This window comes from Nomascus leucogenys, chromosome 5, assembly GCF_006542625.1.
Source record: "Nomascus leucogenys isolate Asia chromosome 5, Asia_NLE_v1, whole genome shotgun sequence".
In the NCBI taxonomy this organism is placed as follows: Eukaryota; Metazoa; Chordata; class Mammalia; order Primates; family Hylobatidae; genus Nomascus; species Nomascus leucogenys.
Window position 1 is genome coordinate 6,601,556 of NC_044385.1, and position 12,581 is coordinate 6,614,136.

General features: G+C 40.8%; 1 protein-coding gene across 1 annotated transcript in view; it reads left to right on the forward strand.

Moving 5' to 3' along the window:
* Positions 1-12,581, forward strand: part of OPN3 (opsin 3) — a 46,968-nt gene that overhangs the window by 29,482 nt on the left and 4,905 nt on the right. The window contains exon 2 of the mRNA XM_030812612.1: positions 5,821-6,140. Within this exon, the coding sequence (XP_030668472.1) occupies positions 5,821-6,140 (320 nt within the window). The remainder of the gene's footprint in view (positions 1-5,820; positions 6,141-12,581) is intronic.

Consider the following 12,581-nt stretch of genomic DNA (forward strand, 5'->3'; position numbering starts at 1 on the left):
TATACATTTTCACTTCTGTGCTTTTATACATACTGTATCCATGGCCTTGAAATATCCTCACTCTTGTCAACTTAATAAAATTCTCCCGTTCATCAATTCAAATGTTGCTTTCCCTTAAAACCTTCCCCAGTGTTTCCCCAGGCAGAGATAAGTACTTCCTCCATTGCATTCTCCAGCTCCCCGACACAGCTTTGTTTAACTCTTATCACATTCCTGTAATTATTTGTTTACACATCTGTCTTCTCCAGACTGTGAGATCTTTGGCAGCAATTCAGGCAGAAGGAACAGCAATATCAAAGCTGCCAGCTCTGAGTGAACATGCCGGGCAGTTTGCAGCCTGGGCATGGTGTGTATCCCAATGCAGCAAACTTAGGCAAAGCCTAATGATATGCCAACGAGATTTGATTTTACAGACTGATGTCTTCAAAACCGTTGGGGGGTACATAAGCCCTTTCCAATGTTTCCAATTTTGAAATGTTTATATTACACAATTCTTTAAACTTAAGACAAAAAATGTAGATGTCACAGTTTAAATATGGCTGAATACATAGTTTTTCAAAATTCCATTAGGGAAAACAGTAAGAAAAAGATGGAATATCCCTGCTGTGGACCATGGACAGCCATGGAAGGCAGATCAGCTTTGTGCCATCCTCTGTAGTGACTGACCTTCCCACCTCTTGATCCTGGCTCCACACCCAGAGTCCAAGGTACTCTTGCAGTAATTCAAGGAGGCTTCAGCTAGAAATGCCCATTTCATTCCTTTCTGTTCCTTAACACCTATTCCATCTTTTATGACCCAACTTAAGCTTTATCTCTGAATGAAGCCAGCAGTCCACTGGGATTTTACTTTTTCTGGTTTGTTTTGGCACCATGACTTTGACATATGATCACATATCATCTTACATTGTTCTCTAATGTTGTGTGTGATATAAAAATACAGTGTTGCAGTCTTCTTGAGAGTAGGGACCACGTGTCTCTGGTTTCTCCAAAAGACCTACTCAGCATAGTGATAGGCACATACCTGATCCATCGGCAGCTTTGCAGCAAAGGCACAGACATCACTTTACTACTGGTAGAATTTGTGGAGAGGTAGAAGTCACCCTCTAGTGGCAGCAGGTGGTATTAAGACAAAATCACAGGATTTGGAGTAAGTCTTGGGTTCTCAAAACTGTCTCCACCACCTGTTGGTGGAGACATCAATTCCTTAACCCTTGGAGCCACAGACCTTCTTTCCAAAGGAGTGCATATCATATGTGGAGTGATGATCATGGGACCTGGTGCATAACCGGCACCCAGATTGCAGCACTCATCATTCCCATTGCTTTTCAGTGTTCACGGAAATGGATGCACCATTTGAAGTAGAATTTGGTTGTCTTCCTCATATCTGCTCTTATACCATGTAGTTTTTATTTCCGTTAATAAGGCTCAACATCAATTAAAGGTCTAAAGTAGTTGTAAGACAGTCTTTTCGTTCTCATCCTCCTGGTGGAGTGTTGTGGGAATCAAATAGAATACAGCAATTAATTCCAACTCAAGACCAAAATTTGTTAGGAAATAAAGCATTGATGGGAGAAGGGCTGCATATTTTGCAAGGAAGATGTAGATTAGATCATTTCAGTTGGGTTATCCTCGAAGACTGTCAGTCTGACTAACGCTGCCACTCAGTTATATGCTCATGCTATCAGGGAGGACTTAGGAAATACAAGGTTTGCCAGATCTGTACTAACATGTCATGGTACATAACAACTGAAATCAGGCACCTGAAACTCACTGTGCTTGCTAAGACACAGGCATGATCAAAAACGATATTAGTAAATGTTAAAGTCTCTTTGATCAAAATAACCAGAAGGAAAATGTTACTAACCTCTTGCACCCTGACTTATCACAAGGCTGGGATTTTTCATACTTCAGTTCTGAGTGCAATGGGTCTTTTCCTGACACCCTGCCAATACCGGCTGCATCCCTTTCTGTGTCCTTCCCACCATGCCTCACGTTATCCTCTATCCCTGCACTCTCTATTCTTCATAGCACTGCACTGATTTGCTTGTTTGATTTGTTTTTTTATTGTCTCTCTTACCCACTGGACCTTAAGGCCATGAGGGTTGGTTTCACTCACCTCTTTATTTTCTAGCACAGTGACTGAAACATCACAAGCAATAAGTAATGACTAAATGAATGAATGAATATATGAACATGATATGCTCATACCAGCTTATTTTACCAGCTTATTGCTTTCACCATAAGAACTCATTTATTCCTCTCTAAGGTACATTGAAATTTACTAACTTACAACAGTGCAATTATTTGTACTGAGTTTTCTTGCCTATGAAAGACTAAATCATATTCAATGTAAATTAACTAAAAGTTGAATGCCAGACTATGTTTTAACACATAAAGGCAGTTATAAAAGTAAATACCATTATACTTAATAAGAAAGTTTGTAAACTACATAAAACCGACAGTATTTCATTAGCGTCAACTTATGTCATTTTCTTTAGGTGTTTAGATTTTTTTTCTAGGAATATAATCAGGTAAAGAAAGGATAATATCACTTTTTAGATAAAAATTTAATAAGGTAAAAGTAGACTTCTGAATACGAAAGCCATCCACCTTGATACTTTCATTGTCCCAATAATCACTACTGTGATTTGAATTTAAATCCATTATTTGCTATTATTTGCTATTATATCATTACTTTCTTTCCTTTTCTTTCGTTTTCCCTTCCCTCCTTCCTTCCTTCCTTCCATCCTTCCTTCCTTCCTTCCCTCCTTTCTCTCTTTCTTTCTCCTTTCTTTCTTTCCCTTTCTTTCTTTCTTCCTTCCTTCCCTCCTTTCTCTCTTTCTTTCTCTCTTTCTTTTCTTTCTTTCTTCCTTCCTTCCTGTCTGTCTGTCTGTCTGTCTGTCTTTCTTTTGATGGAGTCTTGCTCCATCGCCCAGGCCGGAGTGCAGTGGCACAATCTCGGCTTACTGCAACCTCTGTCTCCAAGGTTCAAGCAGTTCTCCTTTCTCAGCCTCTGAGTAGCTGGGATTACAGATGCATGCCACCATGCCTGTCTAATTTTTGTATTTTTAGTAGAGATGGGTTTTCACCATGTTGGCCAGGCTGGTCTTGAACTCCTGACCTCAGGTGGTCTGCCCACCTCAGCCTCCCAAAGTGTTGGGATTATAGGTGTGAGCCACCACGCCCAGCCTTATACCATTATTCTCTGAAGTATTTTCTTCCACTCGATTCCAAAACCCAATCTTCTTCCGGTCACTTGAGTATTTAATAAATATTCGTTTATTAATTCAAAGAACATTTATTGGATGCCGTGTGTGAGACACTGGGAATAATACTGCTCCCCACCCTCCAACTCCCACAGAAGAACAAACCTGTCATGGGATAAATGAATATTAACTATGTTATGCCAATTGCTTTCTGAGTCCAGCAGCTCTGTATTTCATACTTACGAATTGCAGAATCATGAAATGTTAAAATATGAAGAGATTTTCAATTTTATGAAAACAAAAAGGTCTAAGAGATTGTTTGATTTGCTGAAAGTTACAGAGCTATTTCATGGGGAGCTGGGACTTGCCTCCAGACCTCTTAACCTGTTTGCTGCCCACACCCTTTTCTCCCTTACTTCTCATTCTGTATTTGAACTGCTTTTCTTTTAATCTCTCTGCATCCACTCATTCAACAAATATTTATGCTCCAGGAAGCTCACAATTTTATTGTCTTCCCCACATCTGTTCATACATCTTGTGGTTTTTACTTCAGTTCATGTAATCACTTGCTATTCCTTAGGCAGGTTAGAAACCTCCAAGTTATTTTATTTATTTATTTGTTTATTTATTTATTTATTTATTTTGAATCAGAGTCTCACTCTTGTTGCCTAGGCTGGAGTGCAATGGCACAAACTCAGCTCACTGCAACCTCTGCCTCCCTGGTTCATACAATTTTCCTGCCTCAGCCTCCCAAGTAGCCAGGATTACAGGCTTCTGCCACCACACCAGCTAATATTTTGTATTTTTAGTAGAGACAGGGTTTCGCCATGTTGGCCAGGCTGGTCTTAAACTCCTGACCTCAGGTGATCCACCTGCCTTGGTCTCTCAAAGTGCTGAGATTACAGGTATGAGCCACCACGCCCAGCCAAAAACTTCACAGTTACTTTTAACTCCTCTCTCCCCTCACACCTCACATTCGATAAGCAGATAGATTCTGTTGATACCAGTTGCTAAATGTTTCTGGAATCCAGACTTTGTTGTTCATGCCTTTTAATGTCATCCTAGTTGAGGTCCCATCATGTCTTGCCTGCTGTTGCAGTAGCCTTCAAGCTGGTTTCCGTGGCCTCCAATCGTGTTTTAAATTCTCTACCACTGCTAGAATGAGCATCCACTACTGAAGAAAAAGGAGGAGGAGGAAAAGGGGAATCTAACTGTGTAAAAGGACAAGAGAGTAACAGATTTATAATTTACTATTCATAGAGGAAAATGTTAAAAAACAAAAAAATTAAAATAACACAAACGTTAGCTAGAAATTAAAAGCCTTTGTCAATGTGGCTCTCTCTAAATTTCTCTTTCCATCTCCTGTGAGCCCTGGCATCTTTGAATCATCGTTTATAGACCCCTCAGTGTCCTTTTACGTCTCCACACTCCGCTGCATATTTCTTCACTCTTCCTGGAATGTGCTTCTGCCTTGTGCGCAAATGCTTCCCTTTCTGTGTCTCCAATCCATTGTGTGGCAGTTGTAGCATTCACACATTGCATGGTCATTGTCAGTGTTTATACACGTACATTCCCTTCAGACATCTAGAGTTCTGTCTCTTAGTCACCATTGGCCATCCACTGCACAGTGCCTGGCACACAGTAGGTGCTTGTTAAGTGAGTACCTTACTCTCTGAAGGTGACAGAGAAATATACAGACAGTATCATTAAAGCGTACTTGTTGCAAAATAGCGGTATACGTGAAGACCACGGAAACCCAGAAGACCCCCCCACCACCCTTGTCAGCAATCCTTGCATGTGAACAGTTTGTATGCTGACATCTGCTGGTAGTAGGCGGGTTATGGCAGTCCTCTGCATCATTTGACTGCGACTTCATTCAGTTTGAGCTTTTGCAACCCCTTTTGACTTTATCTCTAATAGCTGAGTCAGAGACAGCCAAGAGAAGGTGAACTAAATGAGACACTTGCACTAGTGACTCTCCCTTACTCGTTCTGGAATTTCTCTTCAGAAGAAAGTCTAATACAATAGGGGCATCTTTGGGGTGGGGCTGATTTAGGGCTTTTAATTTTTGTCTAATCTTTTTTAAATCTGCATGGCATTTTCCATTTTATTTTATTTTATTTTTTTTGAGACAAGGTCTGGCTCTATTGCCCAGGCTGGTGTGCAGTGGCGCGATGTCAGCTCACTGCAACCTCAACCTCTCTGGGCTCAAGCAACCCTCCTGCCTCAGCCTCCTGAGTAGCTGGGACCACTGGCGTGTGGCACCACATCTGGCTAATTTTTGTATTTTTTGTAAAGACATGGCTTGCCACGTTGTCCAGGCTGGTCTCGAACTCCTAGGCTCAAGCAATCCTCCCACCTCAGCCTCCCAAAGTGTTAGGATTACAGGCGTGAGCCACTGACTGCCCTTCTATGGTTCCTTTTATGGAAACTGTTTTCAATAGAATTTCCTTGGGACTATAAGACACTATTACTCTTGGCTTTTAGAGCAGTCAGTCTCTGAGCACAGAGTCTCAGATACTCTGTAGGTATTTCCAGTGGAGAATGTATCACGTCTCTTATGCCTGGTTTCCCCCTGCACCATGCTATACTTTTCCACTTTCTCTTCTTGCAGGGATTGTTTCCATTGCCACCCTAACCGTGCTGGCCTATGAACGTTACATTCGCGTGGTCCATGCCAGAGTGATCAATTTTTCCTGGGCCTGGAGGGCCATTACCTACATCTGGCTCTACTCACTGGCATGGGCTGGAGCACCTCTCCTGGGCTGGAACAGGTACATCCTGGACGTACACGGACTAGGCTGCACTGTGGACTGGAAATCCAAGGATGCCAACGATTCCTCCTTTGTGCTTTTCTTATTTCTTGGCTGCCTGGTGGTGCCCCTGGGTGTCATAGCCCATTGCTATGGCCATATTCTGTATTCCATTCGAATGGTGAGTTGAAGACTACAGATGCCCCCCCGCCCAAATCACATCCAGGGTAGAAAATTTTGTGTGGAAAATAATGGAAGTCTTCCTATGTCATCAGTAGTTGCCCAGAGGTAGAGCAGTTCTAGGGGACTTCCCTTCTGGTTGAATTTTATGCTATGAGTCACTCTCTGGAAAGATCAATGCGGAATAGCATTTACTCTCTCTACTTCCCTCTCTCAACCAAAAGAAGGAAAGAAAAAGCTTCTGACTGACAAAATCAGCAACCAAAAAACCCTACATTATCCAACACTCTTAAAATTTAAGAATTTAAAAAAGGGAATTCCACACTTCCCATAACTTTGTTTATTCAAAGGTCATATGAATTTGACTAGAGAACAGCACAGATGTTTTGTTTGGCAATCACACCAGAGTCATAAGGGGTAAGAGCTGACCACAGACAATTTCACGCTGGGTGCCAACAAGAACTTTCCAGTTTGAACTCAAGCCCAGTGTGGAGCAGGCTCCACTTCCCGGTCTCTAGCTTTGGCCATGGATGTTTCCTTCCTCATTCACTGATTCTTCCAACTCTGTTCTCTGCTTCCGTCTCTAGTGTCTTGCTCACTCCGTCAAACCTTTCTAACTTTCACCTTTTTAAAAATCAGACTTAGCGGCCGGGCGCGGTGGCTCACGCTTGTAATCCCAGCACTTTGGGAGGCCGAGGCGGGCGGATCACGAGGTCAGGAGATCGAGACCACGGTGAAACCCCGTCTCTACTAAAAATACAAAAAAAATTAGCCGGGCGTGGTGGCGGGCGCCTGTAGTCCCAGCTACTCGGAGAGGCTGAGGCGGGAGAATGGCGTGAACCCGGGAGGCGGAGCTTGCAGTGAGCCGAGATCCCGCCACTGCACTCCAGCCTGGGTGACAGAGCGAGACTCCGTCTCAAAAAAAAAAAAAAAAAAAAATCAGACTTAGCTACATGCATCACTTTAAATCATTTGTTTCTACATTCTTTACACATGCCAACTTTGTTAAAGACAAAATCCCTAGATCAGTTCAATCATCTATTTTCTCCATGCCTGTAGTCAAACTGCAAGGAGGAGCTGGAAAAAAAACAAAACACATCTGTCTACACTTAGATGTCCTCTCAGCCTTGTTCTAGCAACCTTTCTATCCCTGTATGTGTGGTCTACTGTCTCCACACTGTGACTATTACACAGCCTCATTTCTCATTTTAATTTCTCGCCCTACTGTCTCCTCTCATTCTTATCAAATAAGCCTGCTTCCAATCTATCAGACAAAACAAAGCCATTATCAAGGGTTCCTTTGACTCCTTACCTCTCTTTACACAAACCACTGATTCTTACGACTCTCTCTTCAGTTACAGGGCGACAGGAGAGGTCTCCCAGGACCAACTCGATTCTGTATTCTGATTGCTCCCCCACCCCCTTCCATGCCCCAGAGACACTTCTTAATAATTTTCTCTTTCACTTGTATCTTCACACTCTCCCTTACCACTGGTCCTTTCCCTTTAGCATATTACCAGGCTATTTTTTTTTAAATCACAGTCTACTCTCAGCTCCCTCTAGCTATCACTTTATTTTTCTCCTTTTTGTCACTGCTAACTCAAAGAACCATTGGCGACTCTTGGTGCCACACTGTCACTCACTAAGCGTTCATTTACCCAATATTTATTGAGCATATAAAATGTGCCAATTTCTTGCTGTTATAGACTGAATGTTTGTGTCCCTCTCAGATTCCTATGTGGAATCTCTAACCACCAATGTGCCAATATTTGGGGATGGGTACTTGGGAGGTAATTAAGGTCAGAGGAGGTCATGAGGATGGGGCTCTGGTCTGATGGGATTAGGGAATTAGTGTCCTTGTAAGAAGAGACACCAGAAAGCTTGCTCTCTCTCTCTTTCTCTCTTTCTATCTCTCTCTCTCTGTCTCTCTTTCTGTCTTCCCACACGTGCATAAATAAGAGATCATGGAAGCACACAGTGAGATAACGGTCAAGAGAGGAGGCCTCAGAATGATACCTACCTTGCCAGGTACTCTACCTGGGACTTCTCAGCCTCCAGAACTGTGAGAAATACATTTCTGTTGTAGTTCAGGGAGTTGGTAGTTTAGTAAGTTTATCTAGCATTCATTCCTCAACTTAAGGCAAACTGATGACTCCTTCCTCTTCCGCACTGCCACTAATACAGCCCTAATTTCAGGTCATTGATGAGCTCCCAGAGATGTGATCCCATGGACACATTTTTATTCCTTGCTAGCATCCTCAGCGTTTGAGACTATTGGCAACTTCTACTTCCTTGTGATGGTCTCCTGCCATCGATTCTAGGGCGCCTTTCTCTGCTGTCTTTGTTGCTGACTCTCTGGCCCCATCTTCTTATGTCTTCCAAGGGCTTCTCTTCTTTGGGCCTCCCAGTATCCTATGTTTAGCTCTTGTCCCATGCTACACACTGGCCTTGGGTGGTCTTTCATACTGCCAGGATTTCTCCTTCTGACACAAGCTTGGTAACATCTCCATTTCCAGTTCAGGTCTTTCTTCCAGCCTCTAACAGATCCTCGTAGTCAATTGCCTATTGAACACCTCCACTTGGATGGTCCACAGACTCATCAAATTTAACAAATGTAAAGATTAATTTGTCATATTTTCCCTAAAATCCTCTGCTCCTCTATTTGCTTTCTCATTGAATAGTCATCATTCCTAGCTACCAAGACCAGAAATTAGGGAGTAATCTTTGACTATGTGCCATCCATGTCTCCCCCAACACCCAACTATTGATCGGTTCTTATCCATGCCACTTAAATGTTTTTTTGTTTTGTTTTGTTTGTGTTTGTTTGTTTTGTTTTTTTGAGACAAATTTCACTCTTATTGCCCAGGCTGGAGTGCAATGGCAGAATCTCGGCTCACTGCAACCTCCGCCTCACAGGTTCAAGCAATTCTCCTGCCTCAGCCTCCTGAGTAGCTGGGATTACAGGTGCCCACCACCATGCCTGCCTAATTTCTAAAACATTTTTAGTAGAGATGGGGTTTCACCACATTGGCCAGGCTGGTTTCGAACTCCTGACCTTATGATCTGCCTGCCTTGGCCTCCCAAAGTGCTAGGATTACAGGTGTGAGCCACTGTGCCCAGCCCTATATTTTTTGGTATATCCATTTTTTCCTCTCCCACTGCCACAGACTCAGTTAAAAAAAAAAAAAAGTTCTCCTTTTTAAAATTTTTGCTTTCCTCTATTCCATTCTTTGCACACTGCCATCAGAGTAGTTGTTCTCAAGTATTACCTTCAGAAGTTCCACCGTCTTTGTGATTAAAAATAAAGCCCTCGGGTGCGGCCAGCAGATCCTGTATAGCATCTCCTGTCTACCCGTCCAGCCTCATTTCTTGACACTCCCCTCTTCTTGCCACCTCAGGATGCGGCCAGTGGTAATATTTCTTGTTTTCAGAAACTGACTTGTTATTTTGCCTCTTGTCTCAGCACACTTTCTTTCTCTGGAGCATTCTGTCTCTCCTCCTTACTTGACTAATTCCTCATTCCCTCACAAGGCTAACAGCAGGATTTTCTTGCTCTAACCCACCCTCAGAACCAGTTGCCCATCCTGTGTACTACCATATCCTCCCTGTTTACCTCCCTCTTGGCTTCTACCCACTCAGTGTGCATCATCCTCACCAAATAGTGAATTCCTCAAGAGCAGAGACTGGGTCTTATGTATTTTCTCACCTGTGACTGGAACAGTGTCTGCATGTAGTAGGTGATCAGTGACTATTTTTGGAATGAGTTACAAGCAGAGGGCATAGAAAGGAGAAGACAGGAGAAGGGGTGAAAGTATGAAGAGATTTGACTTTAGCTGCTACCTAAACAGAGAGCTCACTGCAAGTAATTTGCCTCCGTTTCCTTATTCAGAGGGAGGTGACTCATAACAACGATGGAGACATAGCTACACACTTGAGAATGAAGATTCACAGTGAAATTCTTTGAAAATCTACAGATGTCTTGGATTAAGGAGCACTAGGCATCAGCCACTTATACAGCCAGAGAACACTTTCATAGAGAATTCTGAAGAATTTGTTTTAGCTGGTTCATTCTTTAGGACAGATTTGTGCCTGTGCCAATCATTTCAAAATTGCTTCATCCATAGCAATTTTGAAAACTATCCTCAAATGATTGAATAAAGAGGGTAAGACATGAAATCAAGTTTTTTATTTGGAAAATATTTAATGAGCAGACTGAAGGAATAGAAAGTAATGAAAGAAAGACGCCTGAAAAAGATAAATAAAAAATAATCATGAAAACTTCACATGTATAAACCCAAATAATCTAAAACATTAGTCAAGATCTTCTCCTTATACCAAAGACGAACTGGGGACGTATAGACCAACATTTATTTAAATTAATTTCTCCAGCATGCATGTAATTCCAAGATGGACAAATGAGTGCTCTCCTTTGATAAATGGCGAGAGGGGATAAAGACTGACCTGCCCAGAAAATGGTACAGATAAAACGATTGGACCTAAATACCGGAGGTTTGGGAGGCAGATAACTGAGATGTGGTTATGTTACTTGTTAATTGAAACTCTGAAGAGTCAATAATGATTCTAAATATCCTATAGTATCATAAATGTACATATACATACAAGTGTGTTAGTCTCATATCTAGTTCAAATGTAAATAAGTACTTAACCTCAAAAACAACCCCACAAAATCATACGTGTGGAAATGGAACTCAAATTCTGTTAATTCTAATAGGTTTTTTGTTTCAACCTCCTTTCTTCTTTACTCTTAGAGGAGGTTATTGACTTGCTCAATACCACACTGCGAGCAAAAGTGGTGAATCTGGGATATAAACTTAGATCTTCTAATTCCAAATCTAGAGCTTTTATCAAAACCCCACAGCCTTCCTATAAACTCTAGAGAAGCTACCCCAAAATGATATTTTGAAAATAGAAAAATATTCTATCCCATTAAATAAAACAGTTTCATTTAAAACAGAATTGCACACACAGAATAGTAGTATTCGGTTGGTGCAAAAGTAATTGCGGTTTTTGCCATTTAAAGGTAAACCTTTAAAGGTAACTTTATTTAAAGGTAAATTATTTACCTTTCTGCACACCAAAAATATGTTCCTAAATAAAAATAGTTATCTCTGAACATTGTAATAAGTTATACGAATTTTACTACAAAAACACAAATACTTTATATACTGATTTTTTAAAGTAATTGGCATACTGGTAAAGGAATATTCTTTACCTTTAAATAAGGTTACCTTCAGAGGTTTACCTTTAATGGCAAAAACCACAATTGCTTTTGCACCAAACTAATACCAGAAATTTAATACCCACTCTTCCCCACACAGTCTCTCTACCCTAAAAAAATCAACGATTTAAATTTTTCCTATTTCTCTCTATTCTTTGCTAATCTGAATACATGATTTTGATAAGAATATAATTTCTTAAATACAATTTTGGATATCAGTAATTTGAGAATTTTAATTAAAATATATTTCTAAATACTCTAAGCACATGTTCTAAATGATTTCTTTGGAAATTCTTTCTCTTAATTTTTATGATAATGCTAGAACTAAAAGGTACACTTAGAGTTAATTGAAACACAGTAAATTTCCCGGCATAAAGTAATCAATACTAAGTATTAACTATATGCTAACTACTTAAAAAATCAATATATAAAGTATTTGTATTTTTGTGGTATAATTTGTATAACTTATTACAATGTTTAGAGAGAACTATTTTTATTTAGGAACATATTTTTGGTGTGCAGAAATATTCTTTGCCTGTGTATTATCATGACACATTTATAATAATAGCCGAAACAGCAAAAAGAAACTTATATTCAAGAAACTCAAAGAACTTTCAGACTGTACATCATTACTCCGCCATCCCTTTAATGGGAACAGACTGCGAGTAGACAGGCTGATTTTAGAGGAAGGAGTTGTTTTACCAAGTGCTGTTCTCTGCAAGTGAGCCCCTAATGAAACCAATCACAAACAAATTTCTCCTGAAATTCTACTTTATAGTCACTAGCAGTGAATTGAAAAGCTGGTTTTCAGTAAGAATTCACTTGGGGATTAAGTTCTCATCAAGGCCAGCTGCAGGCTTAATCGTGCAGAACACCTGACATGACATGGGTATGCAGTCTGATTTGAGAACTCGAGGACTAACATTCTAGAGTTTCCAGGATCATGGGGAAATTCTTTCCATTTTATCGTGACTCTTTCAGGCTGTCTTTTAGAGACTTGAAGATCTAGGCAAAATTATTTTATTCTTATTAAGTAAATTAGAGAACGTTAAAAAAACACTGAAGGATGTAGGAGGCTATGTAGCTCAACCACCCTATGTTGTGAGTGGGGAGACTGAGGCCCAGCAAGGTCAAAGCTGGACTCAGCTATGAGTCTCGGATCCGAAGTCAGCCTGCCAAGCTGCCATTCAGTTCTCTTTCCAT